Here is a 27,368-nt window from a genome sequence, read left to right as displayed (position 1 = left end):
CAGCACTTTGGGAGGCCAAGACGGGAGGATCGCTTGAGGCCAGGAGTTTGAGACCAGGCTGGGCAACATAGTGAGACCCCCATCTCTACAAAAAAAAAAAAAAAATTAGCCAGGCATGATGGCATGCATCTTTAGTCCCAGTTACTCGGGAGGCTGAGGCAGGAGGATCACTTGAGCCCAAGGGTTTCAGGCTGCAGTGAGCTACTATCATGCAACTGCACTCCAGCCTGGGCAACAGAGCAAGACTGTCTCTCTGAAAACAAAAAATTGTTATAGAATATAGAGTTAATAACTTTTCTGGAACAAGAAAGCTCTCATTTTAGATACCCATTCATTCACTCATTCAATAGTGTGCTGGATGCCAGGAATTTAATGGTGAGCAAAATAGACATGGTCTCTGCCTCCTGATGCTCAAGATCCCTCCCTCTATTTTTAAAAATCAGGTTTATTGAAGTATAATTTATGTACAGTAAATTTTACTCTTTTTAGTGGAAACTTCTATAGGTTTCCACTAAATGTGTAACCAACACAATTAAGATCTAGAACATACTGTCTCGCCCCTCCCAATTTTCTTGTGCTCCTTTGTAGTCAACAACTCTCCCCCAACCTCTAGACCCTGGCAACCACTGATCTGTCCTGTGTCCGTATGGATTTGTCTTTTCCAGAATGTCATATACATGGACTAATACACAGTGTCATCTTTTGAGCCTAGCTGCTTCCACATAGCTTAAAATTTGAGATTCATTTGTGCTGTTTTGAGTAGTATTGCTGAGTGGTATTCCATGGTACCAATGAACCTTCTTTTTTTATTGGAGACAGTCTTGCTCTGCCACCCAGGCTGGAGTGCAGTGGTGCGATCACAGCTCACTGCAGCCTCCACCTCCTGGACTCAAGCCATCCTCCTGCCTCAGCCTCCTGAGTAGCTGGGACTGCAGGTGCCAGCCACTGTGCCCAGCTCGTTTTAAAATTCTTTTGTAGAGATGGGGTCTCAATAAGTTGCCCAGGCTAGTCTCCTATAGTAGTAACTCCTGTACTTGAGTGATCCTCTGGCCACAGCCTTCCAAAGTGCTGAAATGACAGGCATGAGCTACCATGTCTCACCTCAGATGGACCATTTTGATGCCATGTTGGGGACAAAGAAAGAAAGAAAACAACTCGCTTTGACCAAATTGTCCCTGAGCTGATTGAATTCACTGGGTAAACTACATTAATTTTCCTCCCGCCCAGTTGTAATAGGAAGATAAAATGTCACTTCTTGCAACCGAATCTGTGGATTATGAAACTCACATTCAGTTTGCTGATTATTGTTTTTGTCTTTTTGTTTTGGACAATATGGCTGCAGCTGGCCTGTAAGTGAGCAAAGGCCCCGCTAAGAGTCCCTCTCCCCAGGCTTTATGACACCAGTGCTGAGTCATAGAGGTTCTGCTAGTCCCCAAGAGAAGCACTTTCACCTTTCCTGGTGATGCCTTTGGCTCCTTGAGCAGAGTTTTGCCCGAGTGGGGCTCATGAGGGAGGATGGAGTTTCTTGGGACCACTCAGACCGCCAGTTACTGTGGTCCCAAGAAATGCTGTGGGTTGACCTCACTGCCAGCTGTACAGGTGCCAGTGACCCAGGAGTGCTATCAGCCCTACTACCTGCCCGGGTATCGCTACCTCAATTCATGGAGGCCTAGCCTCTTCTACAAGATAGCCAACGTCCAGACCTGCCCGGACGAGAGCACCAGTACCCTGCGGCCGCCCACCATCCTGCCCGCACTGCGCTCAGCACTCTTCTCTCGCTATAGCCCCCACGACTGGGACCAGTCCAACCAGCTGCAGGTGCGTGGGGCCGAGGCCTCCCGGCTGTGGGCCAGCCGGCTGACGGATGACTCCATGAGGCTATTGCAGGACAAGGACCAGCTGACGCACCAGATGCAGGAGGGCACCTCCCGGAACCTGGGCCAGAGGCTGTCGGACATTGGCTTCTGGAAGTCAGAGCTGAGCTATGAGCTGGACAGGCTTCTGACTGAGAACCAGAACTTGGAGACGGTCAAGAGGCGGCTGGAGTGCGCGGCCAATGAGGTGAACTGCCCATTGCAGGCGAGTACAGGGGTGGGGACAGGGCTGTGGCTGTGTCATGGGGATACTGCACGCTCATTCTGCTTCCCTTGACTGAAGATGAAGGTGGCAGGCACCTTGCAGGTCGGTTTGAGCTGCATCATCGAATACGATCAGTAATACAATCTTAGTCAATTCAGGATAATCCCAGTCAAATCAGGGTTTCTTGGACTGAATAGAATTTCCTTTTCTCCTTGAAGCTACATCAAAGTTGCAGGGGTTTCATGAAAATATTGTGTGCATACTTATGCATGCCTGAGCATGTGTGTATTCTGGTCCTTAAAGCACATGCTTAAAATAACTGACTTATTTATTTATTTTTTACACAGAGTCTCCCTCTGTCACCCAAGCTGGAGTGCAGTGGCTCGATCTTGGCTCACCACGACTTCTGCTTCCTGGGTTCAAGCGACTCTCGTGCCTCAGCCTCCTAAGGAGCTGGGATTACAGGCGCCCGCCACCATGGCCAGCTAATTTTTGTATTTTTAGTAAAGACAGGGTTTCGCTATGTTGGCCAGGCTGGTCTCGATCTGATCTTCCCGCCTTGACCTCCTAGAGTGCTGAGATTGCAGGCATGAGCCACCGTGCCTGGCCCATAACTGCCTTATTGTTCCCCGTAATACTTATCATTTAACATGCTCTATACTTGATTGAATATTAGAATACAGTATAGTCTCCATCAAGGTAGAGATTTTTGCCTGCTTTGTCACTGATGTATTCAAGACTGCTATTCAATGCAGGGCACCTGTATGTCTGTGTGGGTCCGTAGTGACCAATGTCGGTGCTGACTGGTGTTGTTTACACTAATGTTTTGAATGTATTCCCAGTCTAGGACAGGGCGAAGCACAGAGTAGGCATTCAATAAATACATGCTGAATAAATGAGTAAATATCTAAATGTGACTGGGCACAGTGGCTTACACCTGTAATCCCAGCACTTTGTGAGGCCAGGGCAGGTGGATCACCTGAGGTCAGGAGTTCGAGACCAGCCTGGTCAACATGATGAAACCCCATTTCTAATAAAAATACAAAATTAGCTGGGTATGGTGGCACATGCCTGTAATCCCAGCTACTTGGGAGGCTGAAGCATAAGAATCTCCTGAACCCAGGAGGTGGAGGTTGCAGTGAGCTGAGATCACGCCACTGCACTCCAGCCTGTGCCACAAAGCAAGACTCCATCTCAAAAAACAAAACAAACAAACAAACAAAAACTAAATGTGGACATTCCTAACACTTCCTTGGTCTCCTAGCCTCCAGTTGTCTCCCTGCTCAGTTAGGATAGCTTTTAGCCGCATGTAACAAATACTCCACGATAGTGGTTTAGCCAAACAGGAATTTATTTTTCTGTCATAAGGAAAATTCCAGAGGGAGACAGATCAGGTGGCTGCAGCCTCAACTTGGTGCCAGAAGGGACCCAGGCTCCTCTCTTTCTGTTCTGCCACCCACAGCATGTGGTTTGTGTCCTCCTGTTCCCAAGGAGGTTTCGTATTTTATACTGCAAGTTCCTGCATGCCAGGGGCCTCTTGATATTCTCATTCGAGGCAGGAAGGCAAGGGTAGAACAAAGAGCAGATGCATCAATAGGCACCATTGCTTTTTATCAGGGAATGTCTTTTATGGAAGGTCCGTCGTGTGTTTCCATTTTTAGCCTATTAGCCAGCACTCACATGGACTCTGGATGCAAAGCAGTCTGGATAAGTGAATGTTTCTCACCACATCCAGGAGAAAATCATGGAAGGGGTTGAGTGGACACTGGGTAAGGAACCAGCAGCACCTATGGGAACTGACTTTGGCCACATAGGAAGATGATCGGCTGCTCCCTGGAGAACTCACGACCTCTTGCCTGGAAGCCTCCTGCAGCTACAGGGGCTTCCGTAGAAGAGATCCTGCCTCCGGATCTCCCTGGGAGACATGGCATAGGTTTCTATCACTCTAGGATGTCCAAATCCATGGAATGCAGGGAGCAGATTCTATACAACCCCAGATTCTCCCTGGGAAGAATGATGGGCAGGGCAGCTTTTCAGACCCCTACAGCAGTATCCCAGACCTACTGCTCTCCCTCCCATTCTCTTCACACTCCCCCATCCTGTCTGGAAAGTCCAGCTTTGCCTGGTCACATTTGGCTTTCTCTGATCAGCCATGTGGTGGCAGGGGGACCATCGACATCTCAATTTTATCTCCCAGGCTGCCCCCACAATCCAGGCAGCCTCTCCCTGCGCAATGTAAGCCACCTGGTCTCCCAGTTCCTGCTCCCTTCCAGTCCATTGTCCTTACAGCAGCCACTGGTTCCCTTGATGGCCTCCCAGAAATTAACAACCCTTTTTTTTTTTTTTGAGATGGAGTCTCGCTCTGTTGCCCAGGCTGGAGTGCAGTGGTGCGATCTCGGCTCACTGCAAGCTCCACCTCCCGGGTCCACGCCATTCTCCTGCCTCAGCCTCCCGAGTAGCTGGGACTACAGGCGCCTGCCACTATGCCCGGCTAATCTTTTGTAGTTTTAGTAGAGAGAGGGTTCACCGTGTTAGCCAGGATGGTCTTGATCTCTTGACCTCGTGATCTGCCCACTTCAGCCTCCCAAAGTGCTGGGATTACAGGCATTAGCCACCGTGTCCGGTCCCCCAGAAATTAACATCTTAATTCCCGAATTCCTCCACCCCTCCCCATAACCCCTGTCCCCACTATTGCTGTAGCCTCGCTTCCTCTATTCCAGTGCCAGTGGCTTCCTGTCTGTTTCTCTGCTGACCTCAGGGCCTTTGCACCTGCTGTTTTCCCTTCTGGTGCATTCCTACCCAGCTCTGCATCTCTGCTTCTCATGACACAGTCCTTCTCCTCCTTAGAGAATTCCTCCCTGACCACTCCACTGGTTACTCCTCACCCACTCACCTCACCCTGAATATTTTCCTCTTGGCCCTTCACACAGTTGGAAATGATTGAGTTCCTGGTTTGTTGATGTTGTTTGAGACAGGGTCTTTCTCTGTTGCTTAGGCTGGAGTGCAGTGGCATGATTTTGGCTCATTAGTTGACCTCCTGGAGTTAAGAGATCCTCCGACCTCAGCCTCCTGAGGAGCTGGGACTATAGGCATGCACCACCATGGCTGGCTAATTTTAAAATTTTTTGTAGAGATGGGGTCTCACTATGCTGCCCAGGCTGAGCTTAAGTAATCCTCCCACCTTGGCTTCCCAAAGTGTTGAGATTACAGGCATGAGGGAGGCACTGTGCCCAGCCTGACTGAGTTTCTTATGGGTGTTCTCTCCCCTAGTAGAACACAGGCTGTGTGAGAGCAGGGACTCTCAGCCTGGTTCATTGTGTTATCCCCAGCACCTCAGCAGAGCATGTCTCACAGAAGGGGCTCTGGAAATCCTTGTGGCACGGGTCAGTGACCCCCTCCCATTTCTGAGTTCTCACATACATTTGCATCTTGACATCCAGACCTTGACATCCTGCTTCCTTCTGCTCCTGGGCCCTTTGTGACATCACGGGCTGGTTTGCCAATCACTGCTGTTTTGTCAGCTTCCCATCATAGAGCGCCCCTGAAAAGCCCCTTGTCCTGTGCTCTCTTCTGCTCTGCCCAGGTCTGCATGAGAGTTGTAAGGCCCAGGGCTAGGTGGCAGGGTTGTCCTGACCACTTCCCCAAACTGTCCCTCCACTGGGAGATCTGCAAAGAGGGGTTTTCATGCATATTCACAGGTAATATTTATAGGCAATGTTCTCAGTGATTTACACTTGTCAAGCCGACTTCACCTGCACAATGAACCTGTGAGATAGGCACCAATATGGCACCCATCTGCAGAGGAGGAAACCAGCAGAGAGGTTAAGCAGTTTGCCCAAATGCACACAATAGGAAGTGGTCAAGCCCCAATTGAAGTCAGAAGAGAAGCTACATGGAAGATGGCAGCCAACACCGTCTTATCTGAAATTATTATGAAGTTTTATTCTATGTATTATTGTATTGTGGGAAGGCTTGGGGCTGCTGATGCAATTATGGGAATCAAAATTGGTTCTCGGGATGCTACTTTATCCTGTTTTCTCTACATGGGCCTTGCATCTCCGGATGCCTTGGTCATATGACAACCCACAGCTCTCATCCGGGGAGAAGGGGAGGCAGAAGCCCATCCAATGCCCAGTAGTGAGGTCACATGAAGCACCCAGGTTTCCGGGAGAAAGGAACAGATTGTGGCAAGGGTGGATGTGAGTCCCTTCTGCTCAGGGTCTACATACAGCTACAGGAAGAATACATTCTTTCTGCTGCTTCCCACAGGTGGCCTTGGAGTGTCTGTACCATCGAGAGAAGAGGATTGGGATTGATTTGGTCCATGACAACGTGGAGAAAAACCTTATCCGGGTAAGGCGTCTGCTGGTTCTGCCCAGCCCCCTGAAGGAGGAGGGAAGGCCAGCAGGTCAGAGAAATTACTGAGCTACCTGTCAGGAGCAGAAGCCACACGTGTCACTGTGTGGAAAGTGAGGGCTCAGGAAGCATGGGTGGAGGCCTAGTTTGCAATTTAGGAACAGGGAGTAATGGAGTTATTTGACCCTCAGTCTTTTCATCTCCAAAATGGGCATGATAATAATATACCAATAACAATAATAAAAGCTAGCGTTTATTGAGCACCTACTATATGTGATAGGCTGTACCACATCATATGCATTATTTAATGTAATGATAATCTATAAGTGAGTGCTTGGCACATGGTAGGTGCTAAATTTTCTTTTATTCTGGGAGTCTATAAAAAGAAAGTAGGGCAAAAAAAAAAAAAAAATGGTGGAGCCTCCACAATCAACCCTTACCTGCCTGGCCCTGGGGTCACGTGGATTGAGGCAGGGGCCCCACGCTGACATTTCACCTCCTGGGGTGGAGGGTGGTCAGTGAGACGGGAGGGGAAAGGTGAGGGCTCTGGCCTGGGAGACAAGACTGTGAGGTTCTAGGAGGCACTGCTCTTTCTGACATTTTTCATTTCAGGAAGTGGATTTGCTAAAATGTTGCCAAGAACAGATGAGAAAATTAGCTCAAATAATTGATATCCAGATGCGGTAAGGGCTTTTTTAAAAAAATTCCCTCTCCTTGGGGTTTGTTTTAGGACTCTCAGGTTTCTGGGGGACAAGCCAGATGGGCCCACTTGTCTCTGGGTGGTTCTTTTGGTCAGTGGTGTGCTGGTAAATGTTCAACAACCAGCCTTCTAGGAAAAAAAAAAAAGAGTCCTGATCATAGTGTCTGCCAGTTTCGCTGGTGTAAATGTTACCACAATGGCTGATTTTAAGCTGCTAATATGATGTCACTGAGAAGTGCACAATTGACTCTGACAACCCATGCGTCACTGGTTTCTCTTGTTTACAGCGAGAGCCCTGGCAAGAGGCAACTGGCCTCCCTGAGGCCCCTCTTAGCCTGTGGCTTCCCCATTTGAGTTCTGAACCTTGGGAGATGACAGAGGGTGGGTGGTATTAGGTAGCAAGGCCAGGGGCTGGGCACCTTCACAAGGGAGCTGGTGGACGCATTGAGCCAGAAGTCTTCAAACAAAATCAGCTTTTTGTTCTTACAAGATTATGTAACCAGTATCCCGACAAGCCTGGGGGCCCCTCTCATAATTAAAGGGAGACTTAAGTTTTACGGGGCTTGGGGCCCATAGTGAAGCCCTTGGCACCAGCTCCGCCTGAAAGCAGCCGGCTCACCTCCACCTGCAGCTGGCACTCACCTTTGACTCTTTCAGGGCACGCTGCTCTGCTGGTTTTTCCACTTCATTCACTCTTGACACAGAGACACAGAAAGCACGGGACAGGCTGGCAACCTGGCAATGGCTGTCCCTCCCGCTGCCTGGTGCACATGGGCAGTTGGCGTGGATGCAGGGGGGCCGGGCACCTTCCAAATCAGCCCTGGGAGCACACATCTTGGTTTGCTGTGCCCCAGAACCCACCTCCTCCTCCAGGAGCCCTTGGATCCCCCGAAGGGGTTAGTTCTGGGTGTTAGGGAGAGAGACATCGCAGGCAAGCTACCCATAGAGCAAAGAGCTTGGTCACGGACAGACACATTGGAGACCCCTACAAAGACATCGGGGTGGAGGTGTACAGAGAAGATGCAAATATAGCAGGAGGGATGATGGCTGAAAGGACACAGAGTTGAAGTTCAATAATTTGTGTGCCCCTGTTCTAATTTCTCACAATTCCACCTATCACCGGGACTGTTGTTACCTATAGTTTGTCTATAAATTGATTCACTTAAAAAAACCTTAAGCACAACAGGGTGACTAAAGTCAACAATAATTTATTGCACATTTAAAAATAACTAAAAGAGTATAAATGGGAATGTTTGTAACACAAAGAAATGATAAATGCTGGAGGGGATGGATACCCCAGTTACCCTGATGTGATTGTTACAAATTGCATGCCTGTATCAAAATATCTCAGGTACCCCACAAATATATACACCTACTATGTACCCGTAAAGGCTTAAAAAATAAAATAAAATAATCAATTCAGTAAACAAAATCCCTTAAATGTTCATATTTATTTGTTTATTTATTTGTTTGAGACGAAGTCTCACTCTGCTGCCCAGACTGGAGTGCAGTGGTACGGGCTCAGCTCACTGCAACCTCCACCTCCCAGATTCATGCGTTTCTCCTGCCTCAGCCTCCCAAGTAGCTGGGATTACAGGCCCATGCCACCACACTCAGCTATTTTTTGTATTTTTAGTAGAGACAGTGTTTTGCCATGTTGGCCAGGCTGGTCTCAAACTCCTGACCTCAGGTGATCTGCCCACCTCAGGCTCCCACAGTGCTGAGTGCTGAGATTATAGGCGTGAGTCACTGCACCTGGTCTAAATACTCTTATTTAAACAGGCAAATTTTAACAAAGGGAGAATTGGGACAGGCCAGTGTCTTTGTTTTATTGCATTTTTCTTACACTTATTTTTTTAATGACTTATTCATTTTTAATTGACAAAAGTGGTATATGCTGTAGATATAAAACATGATGTTTTGAAATTACGTGTATATTTCAAAACATTGAACTAATTGGAACTAATTAACATATATGTTACCTCACATACTTATTTTTTGTGATGAGAACACTTAAAAGCTCAGTGATTTTCAAGAACAAAGTACATTGTTGTTAACTATGGTCACCATGTCTCTGGAACTTATTCCTCCTGACGAACTGAAATTGGTACCCTTTGACCAACATCTCCCCAATACCCCACCCTCAGCCTCTGGTAACCACCATTCTGCTCTGTGCTTTTGTTTGTTCGCTTGTTTTAGATTCCGCATACATGTGTGATCATGAGATATTTGTCTTTCTGTGCCTGACTTATTTTACTTTACATTATATCCTATAGGCTTATCCATGTTGTCACAAATGACAGGATTTTCTTCTTTTTTTAAGGCTGAGTAGTATTCTGTTGTGTATACATGCCACCTTTTCTTTATCCATTCATCTGTTAAGAGATACTTAGGTTGATTTCATATCTTGGCTATCGTAAATTGTGCCGCAATAACTTTGTCCATTTTAAAACTGGGTTGTTTTCTTGCTATTGAGTTGTCTGAGTTCTTTACATATTTTGGATAGTAACCCCTTATCAGAGGTGTAGTTTGCAAATATTTTCTCCCATTTCTGAGGTTGTCTCTTCAGTCTCTTGATTGTTTCGTTTGCTGTGCAGAAGCTTTTTCGTTTGATGTAATCTCATTTGTCTATTTTTGCTTTGATTTCCTGTGCTATTGGGGTCATTGTCCAGACCAATGTCATGGAACTTTTCCCCTATGTTTCCTTCTAGTAGTTTTACAGTTTCAGGTGTTACATTTTAGTCTTTAATCTATTTTTTTTTTTTTTTTTTGAGATGGAGTCTCCCTCTGTCACCCAGGCTGGAGTGCAGTGGTGCAATCTCGGCTCACTGCAACCTCCTCCTCCTGGGTTCAAGTGATTCTCCTGCTTCGGCCTCCTGAGTAGCAGGGGTTACATGTGCCTGCCACCATGCCCAGCTAATCTTTAATCTATTTTGAGTTGATTTTTATCTACAGTGTGAGATAGGGCTCTAACTTATTCTTCGGCATGTACGTTTCCACAGTTGAAGAAGCTGTCCTTTCTCCACTGTATGTTCTTGGCATCTTTGCTGAAAATCAATTGACTGTAAATGCCTGGATTTATTTCTGGGCTCTCTATTCTGTTCTTTCTTCCAGTTATTTTTGTGATCTTCTATTTATGGCAAGAGAGAATGGTTTTCCATTTGTAGCTGCCATGGGATGTGAAAAACCGTGGCGCTGGTGGGGACAGGAGGGCTGATGTTTGGGAAGGGGGATAGTTTGAGCCGGCAGAGTGAACCAATCCCAGACTTGAAGTGGGGAGCTGGACCTCAGAGGAGAAATCCTGAGACTGGGATCAGGAGGCCGCTTGTGCAACCCCAGATGATGCAACCAGAGGTGGGGGGATCTGGGAGAACCAGGAAGACTGAGACAGATGGAGACAGTCCCAGAGACTGAGAGACACAGAGAGAGAGATGAGCACTGACATCAAAAGAGACAGAGAGACATGAAGAGATAAACAGAGACAGGGGTGGGGAGTAGGGAGACAGACGGACAGAGAGGCACAGAGTCAGATATACCAGAAGTATCTGGCAAGAGATGAGATAGAGACAGAGAAAGGCAAAGAGAAGGAGAGAGACAGATATGGAGAAAGAGGAAAAGAGGCTGGGTGCGGAGGCTCATGCCTGTAATCCCAGCACTTTGGGAGGCTGAGGTGGGTGGATCACTTGCGGTCAGGAGTTCCAGACCAGTCTGGCCAAAATGGTGAAACCCCGTCTCTACTAAAAACACAAAATTAGCTGGGTGGTGACACATGTCTCCAATCCCAGCTACTCAGGGGGCTGAGGCAGGAGAATCGCTTGAACCCAAGAGGCGGAGGTTGTAGTGAGCCAAGATCGTGCCACTGCACTCCAGCCCGGGCCACAGAGCAAGACTGTCTCAAAAAAAGAGAGAGAGAGAGAAAGAGAGAGGGAGATGCTTGAGCTTGGATAGAGACCGAGAGAGATGAGAGCAACTGAGGCAGACAGCAGGAGAGAGAGAAAGCAAGCACAGAGTGAGTGAGGAAGAGGATGAGAGCAGGTCAGGGCAGCATTTCACTTTGTGGAGACTGGAGGCCGAGCCACGCCAGATGGAGGCTGTTTGTCGCTGGGCAGTGGCTGTGTGTCAGATAACTCCTGCCATCTCACAGCTTGTGCTGCCAGAGGGATTGGGATTATACTAATTAACCGAGAGCCAGCCAGAGCCTCATTAGCCAGGCAGAGTCTGGTGTGTCCTCACCCCCTTGGGGGAGCTCTGCCGCTGACCTGCTCAGGTGGCCAACACCAGGCTCTTGGCTCATGGTTTTCTGCGAAGCCTGAGGCCCGCATCTGGGCAGGGTGGGGTCCTTGCTGCACCAGGTGAGAAAAGGCTCTTCCTCATAGAGAAGGAGCCACGTTTGGGCTTTTCCTGGTGGGCTGACAGCAGGGTGAGCTTGGCATTGGTCTGGCCCTTGGTTGCGGGCCGAGTAGGGAGGACAGGACTGCCTCCTCTTTCCCTAGGCCTCATGACAAGGGCCAGGCAGCTGGACACGCTGGACTCTGAGGCCCCCAGGTTTCCCTCTAATTCTCTAACATGTTTGCTTTCCACATCCTGGCCTCGCTTCACATTCCAGCTCATTAGGCAGGACAGGGCCTCATTTCTCCAGGACTCTGCCAATTTGGAAACCCCAAGGGCCCCGGGACTGGGGTTCCTCCTGCTCTGACATGACCCGAGCTTCCTGATAGGTGGGAACCGCCACCACTGTGAGGATTTCACTTCCTGGCTCCTGGCCTGCTGGGAACCCCTCACCTGCAACCAACATCCACAGCAGGAAAAAAAAAAAAAGATATAGATGGAGGGGAGGGAGGGAGAGACCCACAGAGACCCACAGAGGCTGAGACAGAGAGAAACCAAGAAAGAGACAAAGGTTAGAGAGACAGAGACATAGACACAAGAAGGGAGGGAGAGAGAAAGGCAGAGAGACAGACAGAGAACAGATACACTCGGTTTAGCTGGTGTCTGACATACCCTCACTTAATGGAAGTTACTCCCTTCTCTACTCTTACAATTCTTCTAAACACTTCAAGGCAAAAGTTTCAGCTGCTGCTTGTGTGTCTGTACCATCAACTGATCTCTTTTTTTTCAGCCAACAAGGAAACAGAAAAAGGTCCAGGCTTAGAACCTTCTGGAGGAAATAGATTCTAGCTAGGATTTAGCGAGTGCCTACATAGTATTAATATTTAGGTCTGAGGTGATCTTCTATTAATGGAAAGGGTGATGGGTTTTTCTTTAAAGACAGGGATGTAAATTTTCCTTTTATCATACATTTATTTACATTTTTAAAGTGATTTTAGGCCAGGTGCGGTGGCTTACACCTATAATCCCAGCACTTTGGGAAGCCAAGGCAGGCGGATCGCCTGAGGTCAGGAGTTCAAGACCAGCCTGGCTAACATGATGAAACCCCATCTCTACTAAAAAAACACAAAAATCAGCCAGGAGTGGTGGCGGGTGCCTGTAATCCCAGCTACTAGGGAGACTGAGGTAGGAGAACCCCTTGAACCCAGGAGGCGGAAGTTGCAGTGAGCTGAGATCATGCCACTGCACTCCAGCCTAAGCGACAAAAGGAAAACTCCATCTCAAAAAAATTAATTAATTAAATAAAAGTGATTTTAAAAAGGAAAAATAAGTAAATAGTAGAGTTTGGTATTTGACAAGAATCGTGGAAGTGATTCTCAAATGTCTGGAATTTGGCAGTAATCTTTAAGTCTAAGCTTCTTAGCCGAGATACCAACCAGCCCTCCTGGCTTAAGCCCTGGCCCTGATCCATTGTCCTCTCTTTACCTCAGCCCAGTCTCTGATCCCACCCAGCCCCAACCCTACCCAATTCCTGTCTTCAACTAGCTCCCGACCCCGCCCAGTCCCTGAACCCACCCAATCCCTGTCTTCACCTAGTCCCTGACTCCACCTAGGCCCTGACCCCACCCAATCCCTGTCCTCACCTAGCCCCTGACTCCACCCAGTTCCTGATCGTGAGGTCCCTAAACATCTGGTGTTTGTAGCTTCTCTGTGTTGGCACGTGTGATGTTGATGGCTTAGAATTCTCATTCCCCCATAAGGTCTACTCCTATTTATTGTGAAAACCCAGCTCAGACACCTCCTTGGAAAGCCTTCCCTGACCACCCTCTCACCCTCAGTTAATGGTTTCCTCCTCTGTGTTGTTTCATATTTTCAAACCTGCACAATGCCCTTACCATTCTGTTTTGTATATGTATACATATATTTTATATTTGTTCACACAAATCTGTGAGCAACCTGAAGGCAGTGACTGGGTCGTCTTATTTGCGTCTCATCCCTCGGTGCCCAGCATAGGGTCAGACACAATGATTGATTTACAAAGTGATTTGACTTGCATCAGGCTTTGTCCAAAGTGTGGATTGATGTCTTCAAAATTAGGTCAGCAAGCTACAGCTGGAGGGACAAATCTGGCCCGCCATCTGTTTTTGTAAATAAAGTTTTATTGAGATGAAGCCACATGGATTTTTACATATCTGCGACTGCTCTCGTGCACAGTTGAGTAGTTGCAATGGAGACCATATGACCCACAAAGCCTAAACTATTTATCATGTAACCCTTTAAGGTAAGTGCTTACCCATCCTTCTTCTAAAGGACAACGGGGGCCAGGTGTGGTGGCTTATGCCTGTAATCTCAACCCTTTGGGAAACTGAGGCAGGAGGATCACTTGAGCCTAGGAGTTCAAGACCAGCCTGCGCAACACAGCAAGACCATGTCTACAAAAGTATTTAAAAAGTTAGTCGGGCTTGATGGCCCATGCCTGTAGTCCCAGCTACTCAGGAGGCTGAGGTGGGAAGAGTGCTTGAGCCTGGGAGGTCAAGGCTGTAGTGAGCCATGACTGCACCACTGCACTCCAACCTGGGTGACAGAGTGAGACTCTGTCTGGAAAAAAAAAAAAGAATAAAGGACAAATCTGTTTGGATTGGGGGGAGCCTCTGGGTATGTGGTGGGGCATGGAGGTGGGAAGAGGACTGAGAAGCTACTGGGTGGCTTCCTGGGAGTCCAGGGCTTGCAACACACACCCGCTGTGTGGCCCAGGCTGGGAACTCTGCGCAGGTGCATGGTCCAGGAATGACTCCTCCCTCCCTGCAGCGATAACCGGGATGCTCAGCACGCGCTGGAGAGGGACCTTGAGGACAAAAGCTCGGCCCAGTGCATCGATGAGAAGTGCTTTAACCTGAGAAATACGTCAGACTGCATCAGCTTCTTCCACGGCATGGAGAAAATTGACGGCACGTAAGTATCAGACTCCCCCTCCCCATCCCTGGCGTGTCCAACTGGAGTGAGGGCTTCTGCTCCTGCCAACGAATGGCGAAGGGGCATCGTGCACCAGTTAAGTGGGAAGTGGCGTGGTTGAACGGGGATCCTCTAGCGCAGGCGGCAGAATCCAGGTCGGGTTAGCTTAAGACAAAATGGAATTTACCGGAGGAGCTAAGGGGGAGCCACGAACTCAAGGGGAAGGCTGGAGGGAAAGATTCTGGCAGTGGGAGCTGTGTGGTCAGAGCGGCTTCATCTTTCCATCCTTGCCCCACTGTTCAAGATCCAAATTTCAGGAAGAGAGAGCATGCCATTGGCTTAGTGAGGGTCGCACAGCCACTGCCACTCAGCAGTTTCACCAAAAAAAAAAAAAAAAAAAAAAATTCCAAAGCAAGTGACAACCTCGGCAGGGAGGCCAAGTGGGGTCGGCTGGTGTCGGTAGTGGTTTAACAGAGTGAATTCTTGCCTGGCCAGTCTTGGTTGCTTACCCCTGTAATCCCAGCCCTTTGGGAGGCCAAGGCTGGAGGATTGCCTGAGGCCAGGAGTTCCAGGAGTTTTCCAGACCAGCCAGAGAGAGAGAGAGAGAGAGAGAGTGGAATCTGGAGCCAGGCTGCCTGGCTTCAAATCCCAGCCTCTACGCTAACACTGAGCAAGTCACTTCATTTCTTTGGGCCATTTCTGAATCTATACCACTGGGAGAAAATTAGTACCCACTTCCCAGGGCTGCTGTGAGTATGAAAAAGGTGGGTGTGTGAAGTTTTAAGCACAGAGCCTAGTATAGAATAATCACAGCCAACATTTATCAAGTGCTTACTGTGTGACCTCATTTTCTCGTCACAGCAGCTATGAGGTGGTGCCTTCTGTGAGCCTGTCATGATCGTGGGCATATCACAGCATTGTGAGATTTTATGCAGAATGAAAACATGCTTCCCAGTTGGTAGTCTGAGGTCTGAGAGATGCTCAGGATGAGAAAGAGGGTGGGGTCTATCTTAGTTCCGCTTTCTTCTGTTAAAAAAAAAAATCCCTAGCACATAGAATTGTGCTTGGCACATGTTGGTATGCAATAAATTTTTATTGAATAGAAGAATGAATGAAGGAGGAAGGGAGGGAAAGAAGAACCACAGGAAGGGAGGAAGGGAAGCGAGAAGGAAGGTGTTCCTTGGCAGTCTCCTTGGCCCAAGCCTGGGGTCACATTCTGGATCTTACAAATGTCGAAGTGCTGAGGTGACCCTTTGGGACTTTGGGTAATGACAACTCCTGGGGACTTTCCTCCTCTTCCTGACAAGGTGCTCTCCTCCATGGCACTGGCAAGGTGAGCAGGACTTTGCGGGCTTGGTCCCCCTCATCTGGACAGGGAGTCCAGAGGGTCTCTCTTCCCAAACAGATTCCTCTCCAGAAACCTGGCAGCCCCAGAGCCTCCAATTTCCACACTCAGGAGGGACCTGCTACTTAAAGTCCCCCATCTAGAGACTCCATGTGGAGAAGAGAGTTGCCGTTTGTGGCAACTAATTGCTCCCTAGATGTGCTAGCTTGGGGCTTTGTATTTGTGGTTTTCTTATTTATTTATTTATTTATTTGAGATGGAGTTTCGCTCTTGTTGCCCAGGCTGGAGGGCAATGGTGCGATCTCGGCTCACCACAGCCTCCATCTCCTGGGTTCAAGCGATGCTCCTGCCTCAGCCTCCCGAGTAGCTGGGATTACAGGCATGTGCCACCACGTCCAGCTAAATTTTTTGTGTTTTTAGTAGAGATGGGGTTCCTGCATGTTGGTCAGGCTGGTCTCAAACTCCTGACCTTAGGTGATCTGCCCGCCTCGGCCTCCCAAACCTGCTGGGATTACAGGTGTGAGCCACCACGCCTGGCCTTGGGGTTTTCTTAAAGCAGGGCTATGTCTGGGCGGATGAAAGAGGACGTTTGGTGACTGTCTGAATTGCGGTATCTCTATTTACTGCAGTTCTCGTTACCATGGATTAACAATGATGATGAAGATGGCAGTAGACACCTTTTTTTTTTTTTTTAGACAGAGTCTCGCTCTGTCACCAGGCCAGAGTGCAGTGGCACAATCTCGGCTCACTGCAACCTCTGCCTCCCAGGTTCAAGTGATTCTCCTGCCTCAGCCTCCCGAGTAGCTGGGACTGCAGGCACATGCCACCACGCCCAGCTAATTTTTGTATTTTTAGTAGCGACGGGGTTTCACCATGTTGGCCAGGAAGAGACACCTTTTACCTGGTGTTTGCTATGTGCTAGACATTGTGCTGACAGCTTCATATGCAACATCTCATGAATAATAAACATTTTTTGGGTGCTTACTCTGTCCAGTGCCATGACAAGGACTTCACATTTAAACACTCAGCAACCCTGGGGGTGGGTACCATTATTATCTCCCTTTTACAATGAGGAAACTAAGGCTCAGAGAGGTGAATCGATTGGCTCAAGCTCACACAGCAAATGGCAGAGCTGTGATTCTGAATCTACATTGAATACTGAGCCTGTGTGTTTTACCAATGGTGCCTTCCTGCCTCTCCAGCAAAGCCAGCTGTCCTCTCCATCTTTAGAGGACAAAGACTCCAGAAGGCACTTCCCCCTACTGAGACACACTGCCTGCTGAGGAGGCAGACTGTCTTTGGCAAATTCCTCCCCAGGCAGAATGTGATTAAGTGGGTTATTTTCTCTGGGGGGCTCAGCTCTCTGCTGCAGGGGAGGACAAGGGCTTAGAGGTTGCTGTTTATGACACTGACACTGTCCCCCCATTCAGAGGCAACAGAGACACTCAAAGTAAATCTGCATGTTTCTCTCTGCTGTCCTTATTGTCTCCTCTTTCCTCAGTGTCCTGGGATGGGGCGTTGTTGTGCGGCCTTGAACAAGATGCTTCACTCTCTGAGCCTCAGGTCTTGGTTGGATGAAAGCTCTGAACCTGACTTAGTGCCACTCCTATCTCCAGAAGCCCGAGATGCCTGTTTATTGCTTGATTTTTAACTCCTGCAAAAGCCAAGCAAAACAATCACACACGCTATATGATTTTTAAAACTTTCTATGCACCATGCAACCTAAGTGTGCTTTAAAATGTCTGAAAAGAGGCTGGGCGCGGTGGCTCAGACCCGTAATTCCGGCACTTTGGGAGGTCGAGGTGGGCGAATCACGAGGTCAAGAGATCCAGACCATCCTGGCCAACATGGTGAAACCCCGTCTCTACTAAAAATACAAAAATTAGCCAAGTGTGGTGGCACTCGCCTGTAGTCCTAGCTACATGGGAGGCTATGTAGGAGCCCCCCTACCTACGTGGGGGCTCCCAAAGTGCTGGGATTACAGCCATGAGCCATCGCATTCAGCACTTCATACATTTTCTAATCCCAGACTATCTGAACACCCTTCCGAGTATTCCATCTATTCCCGTTTACAACCCTGACCAACACATAATGACACCACTCCATTTGTCTCTTTCATCCTCCTGCTGCTGCTGCTTCTTTTGAGACAGGGTCTTGTTGTGTTGCCCAGGCTGGAGTGCAGTGGTGCGATCCTGGCTCACTGCAGCCCCGAACTCCTGGGCTCAAGCGATCCTCCCACCTCAGCCTCCCAAGTAGCTGGGACCACAGGCATGCACCACCACATGTAGGTACTTTTTTTTGACATTTTTTATAGAGATGTGGGTTTCACCACATTGCCCAGGCTGATCTTGAACTCCTGGACTCAACTGATCTGCCTGCCTCGGCCTCCCAGTGTGCTGGGATTAGAGGCATGGCTGGCCCAGCCCTCCAGTTTCTAAATCTCTTCCCAGCACATAACACACTGTGTAACTATCTCCTCACTCACTGTCAATCTCCCTCCTCTGGCACTTAACCGCCATGAGGACATGGATGTTGCCGTTCTTGTTCATGGCTCTCTCCTAACTGCCTGGAACAATGCTTGGCATGTGGTAGAAGTTGAAGAAATATTCCATGAATGAATGGCAGTGAAAGTAGCGTGGCCACATTCTCATCGCAGAGTTGGGGGGTTCAGGGACCCCAGTGAAGGAGAAGGCCCAATGCCTGCTTCTTGGCTTGTCCACGTTGTGTTTCTGGTGGTGGTGGTGTGGGCGTTAGGGAAAAGAGCTCTCTGCGGGAGCCCCTCTCTTTGACCCACTCACTGAGTGCCCTTCTGCCAACCAGCTGCTCTCTTTAGGGTTCTCTTGCTTCCCCTGTAAAATGAGGGTATTGGATCAGGACAGTGGTTCTCAACAAGGGGTGACTGCACCCTCCCATTTGGCAGGGTCATTTGGCAATGTCTGGAGCCATTTTTTGGTTGTCACAATGGGGCGGTTGGGGAGCTACTGGCCTCTAGTGGGTAGAGGCCAGGGATGCTGCTAAACATCCCAAACATCCCACAATGCACAGGACAGAGAATAATCCCGACCCAGAGGCCAAGACTGCCAAGGCGGAGAAACCGCAGATTCTGAGGTCTCCCAGGACTGCTGCAACTCATGCTTGTGCCTTTGCAGGATCTCCGTACCTGAGACCTGGGCCAAGTTCAGTAACGACAACATCAAACACTCTCAGAACATGCGGGCCAACTCCATCCGGCTGCGGGAGGAGGCGGAGCACCTCTTTGAGACCTTGTCGGATCAGATGTGGAGGCAGTTCACAGACACCAACCTGGCCTTCAATGCCCGCATCTCTGAGGTGACGGATGTGAAGAATAAGCTGCAGACGCAGCTGGCAAAGGTGAGCAGATCCTCCCAGGACCCCTGCCTTCTCTGCCAAGCCCTCACCCTTCTCCCGTGAATCTGAGTGTTATCTGGGCCAAGCTGGCCCTGCCCCTGGTGCCAAACCAGTACCTTCCCTCCCAAGGTCTGTGGTCTTGTTCTTTCTAAAAGGGGCCAAGGGCTGAGCTTCCTGGGGGCATTTAAGCATCCATAGTCCATCCTGTCTTGCTCACTGGAGGATGGAGCCTGGAGCTTGGCCTAGCTGTCCTCAAGAGGCTGTGACGCTCCCAGGAACCCTTATTTTCCATCTAAGACCCATGTGGCCGAGCGCGACAGGTGCAGAGAACGGAGCCCAGCACACCATAGTCTCTGCCACTCCTGCACATCTTCTCCGCCCACAGCAGCATCTTTGGAAGTGTAATCTTTGACTTCCAAAGGCCTGAACGGTACCGTAACAGTCTAAAGGTTCCCTGCTGAGGGGTGGGGTGCTTTTTGGATCTGAGGAGTCTGCAGCACTGCCCGATTCTGTCGTCTGCGTGCTATGCCTACACCAGTGTGCCCTTTAGGCGTTTTGCGTCATGCTGTTTCACACCTCCGGGTTGGCTCTTGGAGTCCTCTTTGGATGGAATTTATAGTCCCTGCTCAATGCAAACTTAGATTCCCACTGGGTGCCAGATGCTGCGCTAGGCACTAGGAATAAAATGAGGAGCCGTATAAACATGGGCACTGGCCTCTGGGGACTTGACATTCTCCTGGAAGAACAGTGGTGGCTGTGAAATTTATACACAGAAAGAACTTGGATGATAGTCAAGTCAGAGGGAACTAGCCTTGAATTTGTGTTTGCAGAACAGTACCCCTTTTTAAGGCCAAGCACAGTGGCTCACACCTGTAATCCCAGCACTTTGGGAGGCTGAGGCGGGCAGATCACTTGAGGCCAGGAATTTGAGACCAGCCTGGCCAACATGGTGAAACCCTGTCTCTACTAAAAATACAAAAAATTAGCCAGGTGTGGTGGTGCTTGCCTGTAATCCCAGCTACTTGGGGAGGTTGAGGTGGGAGAACTCGCTTGAACTTGGGAGGCAGAGGTTGCAGTGAGCCAAGATCACACCACTGCACTCCAACCTGGGTGACAGCGAGACCCCGTATCAAAAAAATAATAATAAGAAGAACTGTGCCCTTTCTTATTGTGTCTCTATCTTTGGGGGGATTAGTGGGCTGCAGGCAGAGTTTGATGGAAATTACAGTGGTAGTTTCAGCCCACCTACATCTGCCACCCGTTGATCTGGTACTCCAAAAGAGACAATAAAATAAATAAATAAAGTTTATTTTTCTTTTCTTCTCTCTCTCTCTTTTTTTTTTTTTCTGAGATGATCTTGCTCTGTTGCCCAGGCTGGGGCACAGTGGCACAATCACGGCTCACTGCAGCCTTGAACTCCTGGGCTCAAGCGACCCAAGTAGCTGAGACTACGTGTGCGTGCCACCACAGCTGGCTAAGTTTTTTAGTTTTTTGTAGAGACAGGGTTTTGCTATGTTGCTTAGGCTAGTCTCAAACTCCTGGGCTCAAGCAGTCCTCCCACCTCAGCCTCCCAAAGTGTTAGGATTACAGGCATGAGCCACCACGACTGGCCTCGAAACAGGAGTTTCCATGAAATCATTGCAACATTTTTATAGCGAGGGAGCAAGGGTGGGTGAGCCAGAGATTCTCATGGGACCCACACTGGGTGGAGCAGAGAAGCAGGGGACATTGCCACCAAGAACAGATCAACAGGGAGTTGAGCGGCCAAAAGTTGGTGGGAAGAGGATTCCGGAGAGAGCAGCAAGGGCAAAGGAAGCGTCCGGGACGAAGCTGGAGGAAGGGGCAGGTGGGTCTGGTTAGGCTTGGTGAAGGGTTTGGATTCCTACCTAAGAACAATGGGGAGACTTTGAAGATTTTAAGCAGGACAGTGTTTGGATCCAAGCTTGTCCTTTTGTTGATTTCTTTTCTGCCTGGGTGGCAGAAGGGATGCAGAGGTTAAGAATGGATGCAGCGGCCAGGCGTGGTGGTTCATGGCTGTAATCCCAGCACTTTGGAAGGCAGAGGCAGGAGGATTACTTGAGGTCAGGAGTTCGAGACCAGCCTGGCCAACATAGTGAAACTCCATCTCTACTAAAAATATAAAAAATCAGCTGGGCATAGTGGCATGCACCTGTAATTCCAGCTACTCGGGAGGCTGAGGCGGGAGAATCATTTGAACTCAAGAGGCAGAGGTTGCAGTGAGCCGAGATCTCACCACTGCACTCCAGCTTGGGTGACAGAGTGAGAATCTGTCTCAAAATAAAAAAAAAAAAATAGAATGGATGCAGTGGTTAGGAGGCTCCAGAGGAGGCCCAGGGAGGGGGGAAGGCTGCCTGTGCTGTCGTGGTAACATCAAGTGGAAGAAGGACCAGAAAAGGGTGAGATACCTGGAGAAGGCAAAGTGGGCATCGAGTTGGCCTGTGCACCTTCCCTTTATCTTTCATGAACTATTTTCCTACTAATCCTCTAGGACAGGGTTGGCAAACTTTTCCTGTCAAAGGCTAGATGATAACTGTTTTCAGCTTTGCAGGCAATATGGTTTCTGCCTCTATACTGCAAAAGCAGCCGTGGACAATCTGTACAAAAATGAGTGTGGCTGTGTTCCAATAAAACTTCACAAAACTAGACAGTGGGCTGGATTTGGTCCACAGGTTGTAGTTTTGACAATCCCTGCTCTGGAACTTAGCTCAAAAGTCGCTTCCTCCAGGAATCCTTCCTAAACTCCACGGTTTATTTGCACTCACCATCTCTGGGTGGCCACTGCGTTCTGAGACTGTGTTTTCATTGCTTCTTCCATCTCATATCTTTGGGCTAGTAGCACTGACCCTGAGCCAGACTGCATGGGTATGATGAATCCTCTATAAACTTGGACAACTTTCTTAACTTCTCTGAGCCTCAGTCTCCTTGTTTGTAGAATGAGGATAAGAATTACTGTCACAGGAGGCTGAGGCAAGGAGGATCGCTTGAACCTGGGAGGTGGAGGCTGCAGTGAGTTGTGATTGCACCACTGCACTCCATCCAACCTGGACAACAGAGCAAGATCTTGTCTCAAAAAAAAAAAAAAAAACAAAAAACAAAAATAACTGCCGTGAGGATTGAGTTAATGCAGGTATAACACCTGAAGGAGTGTGGGCACGTAGTAGGCACCATGTTTGTGCTAGTGGCTGTGATCTTACTGCACTAGTTGATTTACTTGCCTATATGTTTTCAGAGCACTGCTCCTGATTTAACCTTGTCCCCCTACTGCTTAATAACTGCCTGGTACTCCTTACATCTTTCTGCAATGAATGGAAGGAATCTACAATGTTGAGGTGGTTTTTTTGAGACAGTCTTGCTCTGTAACCCAGTCTGGAGTGCAGTGGCGCAATCTCGGCTCACTGCAACCTCTGCCTCCCTGGTTCAAGCGATTCTCCTGCCTCAGCCTCCTGAGTAGCTGGGATTACAGACACCCACCCCCACCACGCCCCGGCTAATTTTTGTATTTTTTGTAGAGACGGGGTTTTGCCATATTGCCCAGGCTGGTCTTGAACTTCCGGGCCCAAGTCCCCTGGGCTCAAGTGATCTGACTGCCTCTGCCTCCCAAAGTGCTGGAATTACATGTGCGAGCCACCATGCCCAGCCTGCAATGTTGAGTTTTGTACTGAGGTTTTTTTTAAAGAATGAAGCATGCATGAATGAATGCTTTAAATGTCTCTTTTTCTTTTTTTCATGCAAAGACCCATTTTTATTATGGTAAAATACACATAACATAAAACTTAGCATTTTAACCACTCTTAAGTGTACAGTTCTGTGGCATTAAGTACATTCATACATTGTGCATCCATCACCACAATCCATCTCCAGAACTTTTCCATCTTCCCAATCTGAAACTCTGCACCCATTAAACAGTCCCTCCCCTTTTCCATCTCCCCCCATATCCATGGTAATATCGTTTGGCTGTGTTTCCACCCAGATCTCATCTTGAATTATAGCTCGCATAAACCCCATGTGTCAGTGGGAGGGACTCGGTGGGAGGTAATTGAATCATGGGGGCAGGTTTTTCCCGTGCTGTTCTCGTGACAGTGAATAAGTCTCGTGAGACCTGGTGGTTCTATAAAAGGGAGTTCCCCTGCACATTCTCTTTTGCCTGCTGCCATGTTAGACGTGCCTTTGCTCCTCCTCTGCCTTCCACCATGATTGTGAGGCCTTCCTAGTCATGTGGAACTGTGAGTCCATTAAATCTCTTTTTCTCTATAAATATCCCAGTCTTGGGTATGTCTTTATTAGCAGCAGCATTAGAACAGACAAATACAAGTAACTACCATTCTGCTTTCCGTCTCTGAGAATTTGACTACTCTATGGACTTCATATAAGTGGAATCATACAGTAGTTGTCCTCCTGTGACTGGTTAATTTCACTTGACATAATGTCTTCAAGGCTCATCCATGTTGTAGCATGTGTCAGAATTTCCTTCTTTTTCAAGTCAGAGTAATATTCCATTGTCTGTCTATACTACATTTTCTTTATCCATTCATCCATTTATGGAGACTTGGTGGCGTCCATCTTTTGGCTCTTGTGCATCTTCTTTTAATGAGGAATCTCATATGGTGAATCAAATGTAGTTCATTGTCATGTTTCATTGTCTGAAGTTTGTGGTCTGGGGATGACTTGGGAAGGCTCTTTTAGTGGGCTATTGGTACCTGGTTTCTCACCTGTGAAACAGGGATAAGAATTTCTACATGGTAACATTACTGTATTAATGAGGTAATCTCTGGAGCTCTTAAAACAGTGCTTGACAAATGATAAACACTTAGTAAAAGGTAACTGTAAGTATTAATATAATTACTGATGGAGAGAGAAAGGATCTTTTGAATGGAGGTGGGGAGAGCAAAACCTTTTTGCTTTCCAAATTCCTCTAGTGAGGATCCCTTGAGCCCAGGAGTTTGATGCTGCAGTGAGCTATGATCGTGGCACTGCACTCCAGCCTGGGTGACAGAGCAAGACCTTGTCTCTAAAAAATTAAAATTAAAATAAGTTGAAATAAATAAATAAATAAAAATAAAAATTCCTCCAGGGGAGTTTTGAATTATTACTAACAACTTCATCACTGCAGACTGGAGGGTTTTTGCAACCTCATGGATTTTTATTAATAGTCATAATTTAATCACCAGCTGTTCTGCAAATAAGCTAGCACCCAACTGAAATGCACCAAACTCCAACCCTACACTATTGACATTTTCCTGAGCAAGGATTTGTCTTCCAGTTGGTGAATTTCACATGGTGTTATTCTAAAATAATAAAGGAATTTGATGCAATGAAGATAAATATATAGCAATCAATTCACTTTTCAACAGTTTACTTTGGCTAGAGGATTTGAAATGCTCTCTTTTTTTGAGATGGAGTCTCACTCTGTCGCGCAGGCTGGAGTGCAGTGACGAGATCTTGGCTTACTGCAACCTCTGCCTTCCAGGTTCAAGTGATTCTCCTGCCTCAGCCTCCTGAGTAGCTGGGCGGCTGCCACCATGCTCAGCTAATTTTTGTATTTTTAGTAGAGATGAGGTTTCACCATGTTGACCAGGCTGATCTCAAACTCCTGGTCCCAGGTGATCCATCCGCCTTGGCCTGCCAAAGTGCTGGGATTACAGGCTTGAGCCACTGTGCCCGGACTGAAATACTCCTTAAAAATGTAACTGTTATTAGTTGAGCTTAGCCTGATTCTCCTTGGCAAAAGGCATTTCTGGAAAATTCCAAGTGCCCATCCTTACCTATGCTGCAAGGCAGTTATTTCCCAAGTGGTCATAGGAATCCACCTTGTAAGACCAAATCTACATGGCTCCACATGCAGACAGTGGTTTGGGGCTGTGCAGACAGCCTCATCTGTTCACTGGGATGCTAGAGTTCTGTCGCCTTGGCCACACCCCAAGCCTCGTAGCTTGCCCCGGGGCCTCATCCTTGCACTTTGAGGCTCCAGGTATCACTGTGTCATATTGACCACTGCTAGCAAAGGAGCTGGTGACTTCTCTGGACTAAAGAAGTTGGTGGCCACAGAGTGGGTTGCTGCCTTTGAGTGCTGATTCCTCTGAGACCCCGGGCCCTGGAAACTTCCAGAAAAACAACCCCTCATTTACATGCAATTACCCAAGTGAATGTGCATTTGAGTGGGGGATCTCTTAATGTGTGGGGGGAAAAGATGCACAAATATGGTTTTTGGGGGTAGGATGTGTGGGGTCAGGAATACTTCTATGGAGAAAGTGCTTATTCTGACGTTGTAGGAACTAGACCCTGGCAGGTGAAATATTAGATGTGTTACATGGATATAGCATTAATATCACTGAATCATAGAAGGTTATTCCTTCTTCATTGCTTCTGACCATCTCAAAAGTGCTAGAATGCCTTCCTTACCTCTTTTAACACCTGCCAATCTCCCTTTTATAATTTTTTTTTGGAGACAGGGTCTCTCTTTGTTGCCCAGGCTGGAGTGCAGTGGCACAATCTCGGCTCACTGCAACCTCCGCCTGCCAGGTTCAAGTGATTCTCCTGCCTCAGCTTTCCGAGAAGCTGGGATTACAGGCATGCACCACCTTGCCCAGCTAATTTTTTTTGTATATTTAGTAGAGATAGGGTTTAACCATGTTGGCCAGGTTGGTCTTCAGGTGATCCACCGGCCTCGGCCTCCCAAAGTGCTAGGATTACAGGTGTGAGCTACCGTGCGTGGCCTCACCTGTTGATAAGCATTTCAGTTGTTTCCAGTTTGGGGCTGTTACAAATAAAGCTGCTGTGAACACTCATGTACACATATTTGTATGCGCTCTCATAGAGTTCAAAAAATATTTGGTAAAAAATGGGAATTTCACATAAAAAAAATTTCAGATTTCCAGCATCTCTTGAAAAATTAGTAGCTCTAGCAATTCAGAGCTCATGTTTCTACAAGGGAACAGTGGGTAAGGGTTGAGTGGCTGCTGCCTCTCTTTGGGTCAGGTGCTCCAGTTAGCCTCAGACCCCACCACTCCCTATTACAGCACACTTCCCTCATTTGCATTATTTACTTGATCCTGTAGCCCTGTATTTGTGCACTCTGCTTTATATATCAGAGGAAACTCAGACAGGCAGATAAACAAAACATCCAGGCATAGGAAGAGGTTGAACAGAACAGAGAGGGGCTATGAATTTTAACCTTGAAGGGCTTTGGTTTCATTCTGAAGTTTCTTTGGGGTTTTGACACCCAAGCAGCCATTGTTAGCATCAGCAAAACCACCCCTTCCCAGGAAGGCCTGGGCAGGAAGGCCTGGCGTCTGAGGGGTGAGGGCCCCTGCTGGTGATCTGAGGCCCTGCGTGTCTACTGCCAACCCCTCTGTTTGTCCAGGGAGGTCTGGAACCCATTGTGCAGTGGGAAATGCTTTTGTGCTTTGCAGCCGATTCCTTCCAGCACCGGAGCCTGCAGCCAAGCTACTGACGGCTGGTTTCTAAAACTGGCCCAGCCCTGGGGAAGTGGAGCTGGCAACCTGGCCCTGTGCTACCCTCCTCATGAGACACCACTGCATCCCAGGGAGAAAGTTTCTCTCTTTTCTGATGGTGTCACGGAGGAAGACTCATCATGATGCCGAACTCTCTTTAACACCTATCCTTCCTTTGCCCATCTGCCTTTCTAACAAAGGCATCAGGCCTCAGGCTTAGAAGCTTTGGAAAGCAATAGAACCTAGATATAATTATTAACTTCTTTTTTCAGCTAGGTGTGGTGGCTCACATCTGTAATCCCAGCACTTTGGGAAGCCGAGGCAAGCATATCACCTGAGGTCAAGAGTTCCAAATAAGCCTGGCCAACATGGTGAAACCTCCGTTTCTACTAAAAATACAAAAATTAGCTGGGCGTGGTGGCGCATGCCTGTAGTTCCAGCTACTTGGGAGGCTGAGGCAGGAGAATGACTTGAACCTGGGAGGTGGAGGTTGCAGTGAGCCAAGATGATGCCACTGCACTCCAGCCTGGGCGACAGAGCGAGTCTCCATCTCAAAAAAAAAAAAAATTATTAACTAATTTTTCCCATTTTGCCTATTGTTATGGTACCCTCTATTTGTGGAAAGCAATAGTAGTTTTCCACTTGTGGAAATAATTTAAAGATTTCATTTCAAATACATATGTTAAAGGCTGAAACAGGCTGATTTGAAGAAAAATATTAAATGATTATGTAGATGGTATGTGGATATGGGAAATATGATGACAAT

The 27,368-nt window shown here is 48.0% G+C and overlaps 2 protein-coding genes across 6 annotated transcripts in view; one reads left to right on the top strand and one right to left on the bottom strand.

The window, feature by feature from the left end:
• NUBP1 (NUBP iron-sulfur cluster assembly factor 1, cytosolic) overlaps window positions 1-5,542 on the bottom strand; it is a 79,309-nt gene extending 73,767 nt beyond the window's left edge. The window contains exon 1 of one of the 2 annotated variants that reach the window (XM_003808287.6): window positions 4,973-5,542. The gene's annotated coding sequence lies outside the window, so the exon portion shown is untranslated. Of the gene's footprint in view, window positions 1-1,287; window positions 1,372-4,972 lie in introns of those variants that run through there. The other variant, XM_055099487.1, reaches the window with a different exon arrangement.
• Window positions 1,391-27,368, top strand: part of TEKT5 (tektin 5) — a 75,625-nt gene continuing 49,647 nt past the window's right edge. For 2 of the 4 annotated variants that reach the window (XM_055099485.1, XM_008960377.5), the window contains exons 1-5: window positions 1,391-2,061; window positions 6,349-6,432; window positions 7,048-7,118; window positions 14,273-14,416; window positions 18,911-19,133. In XM_055099485.1, coding sequence (XP_054955460.1) covers window positions 1,516-2,061; window positions 6,349-6,432; window positions 7,048-7,118; window positions 14,273-14,416; window positions 18,911-19,133 — 1,068 coding nt within the window. In that variant the 5' untranslated portion in view covers window positions 1,391-1,515. Of the gene's footprint in view, window positions 2,080-6,348; window positions 6,433-7,047; window positions 7,119-14,272; window positions 14,417-18,910; window positions 19,134-27,368 lie in introns of all 4 variants that reach the window. The other 2 variants (XM_003808290.6, XM_055099486.2) reach the window with 2 other exon arrangements.

This window comes from Pan paniscus, chromosome 18, assembly GCF_029289425.2.
Source record: "Pan paniscus chromosome 18, NHGRI_mPanPan1-v2.0_pri, whole genome shotgun sequence".
NCBI lineage: Eukaryota > Metazoa > Chordata > Mammalia > Primates > Hominidae > Pan > Pan paniscus.
Note: the sequence above shows the minus strand (reverse complement) of the source record. Positions and strands in the feature narration are given on the sequence as shown.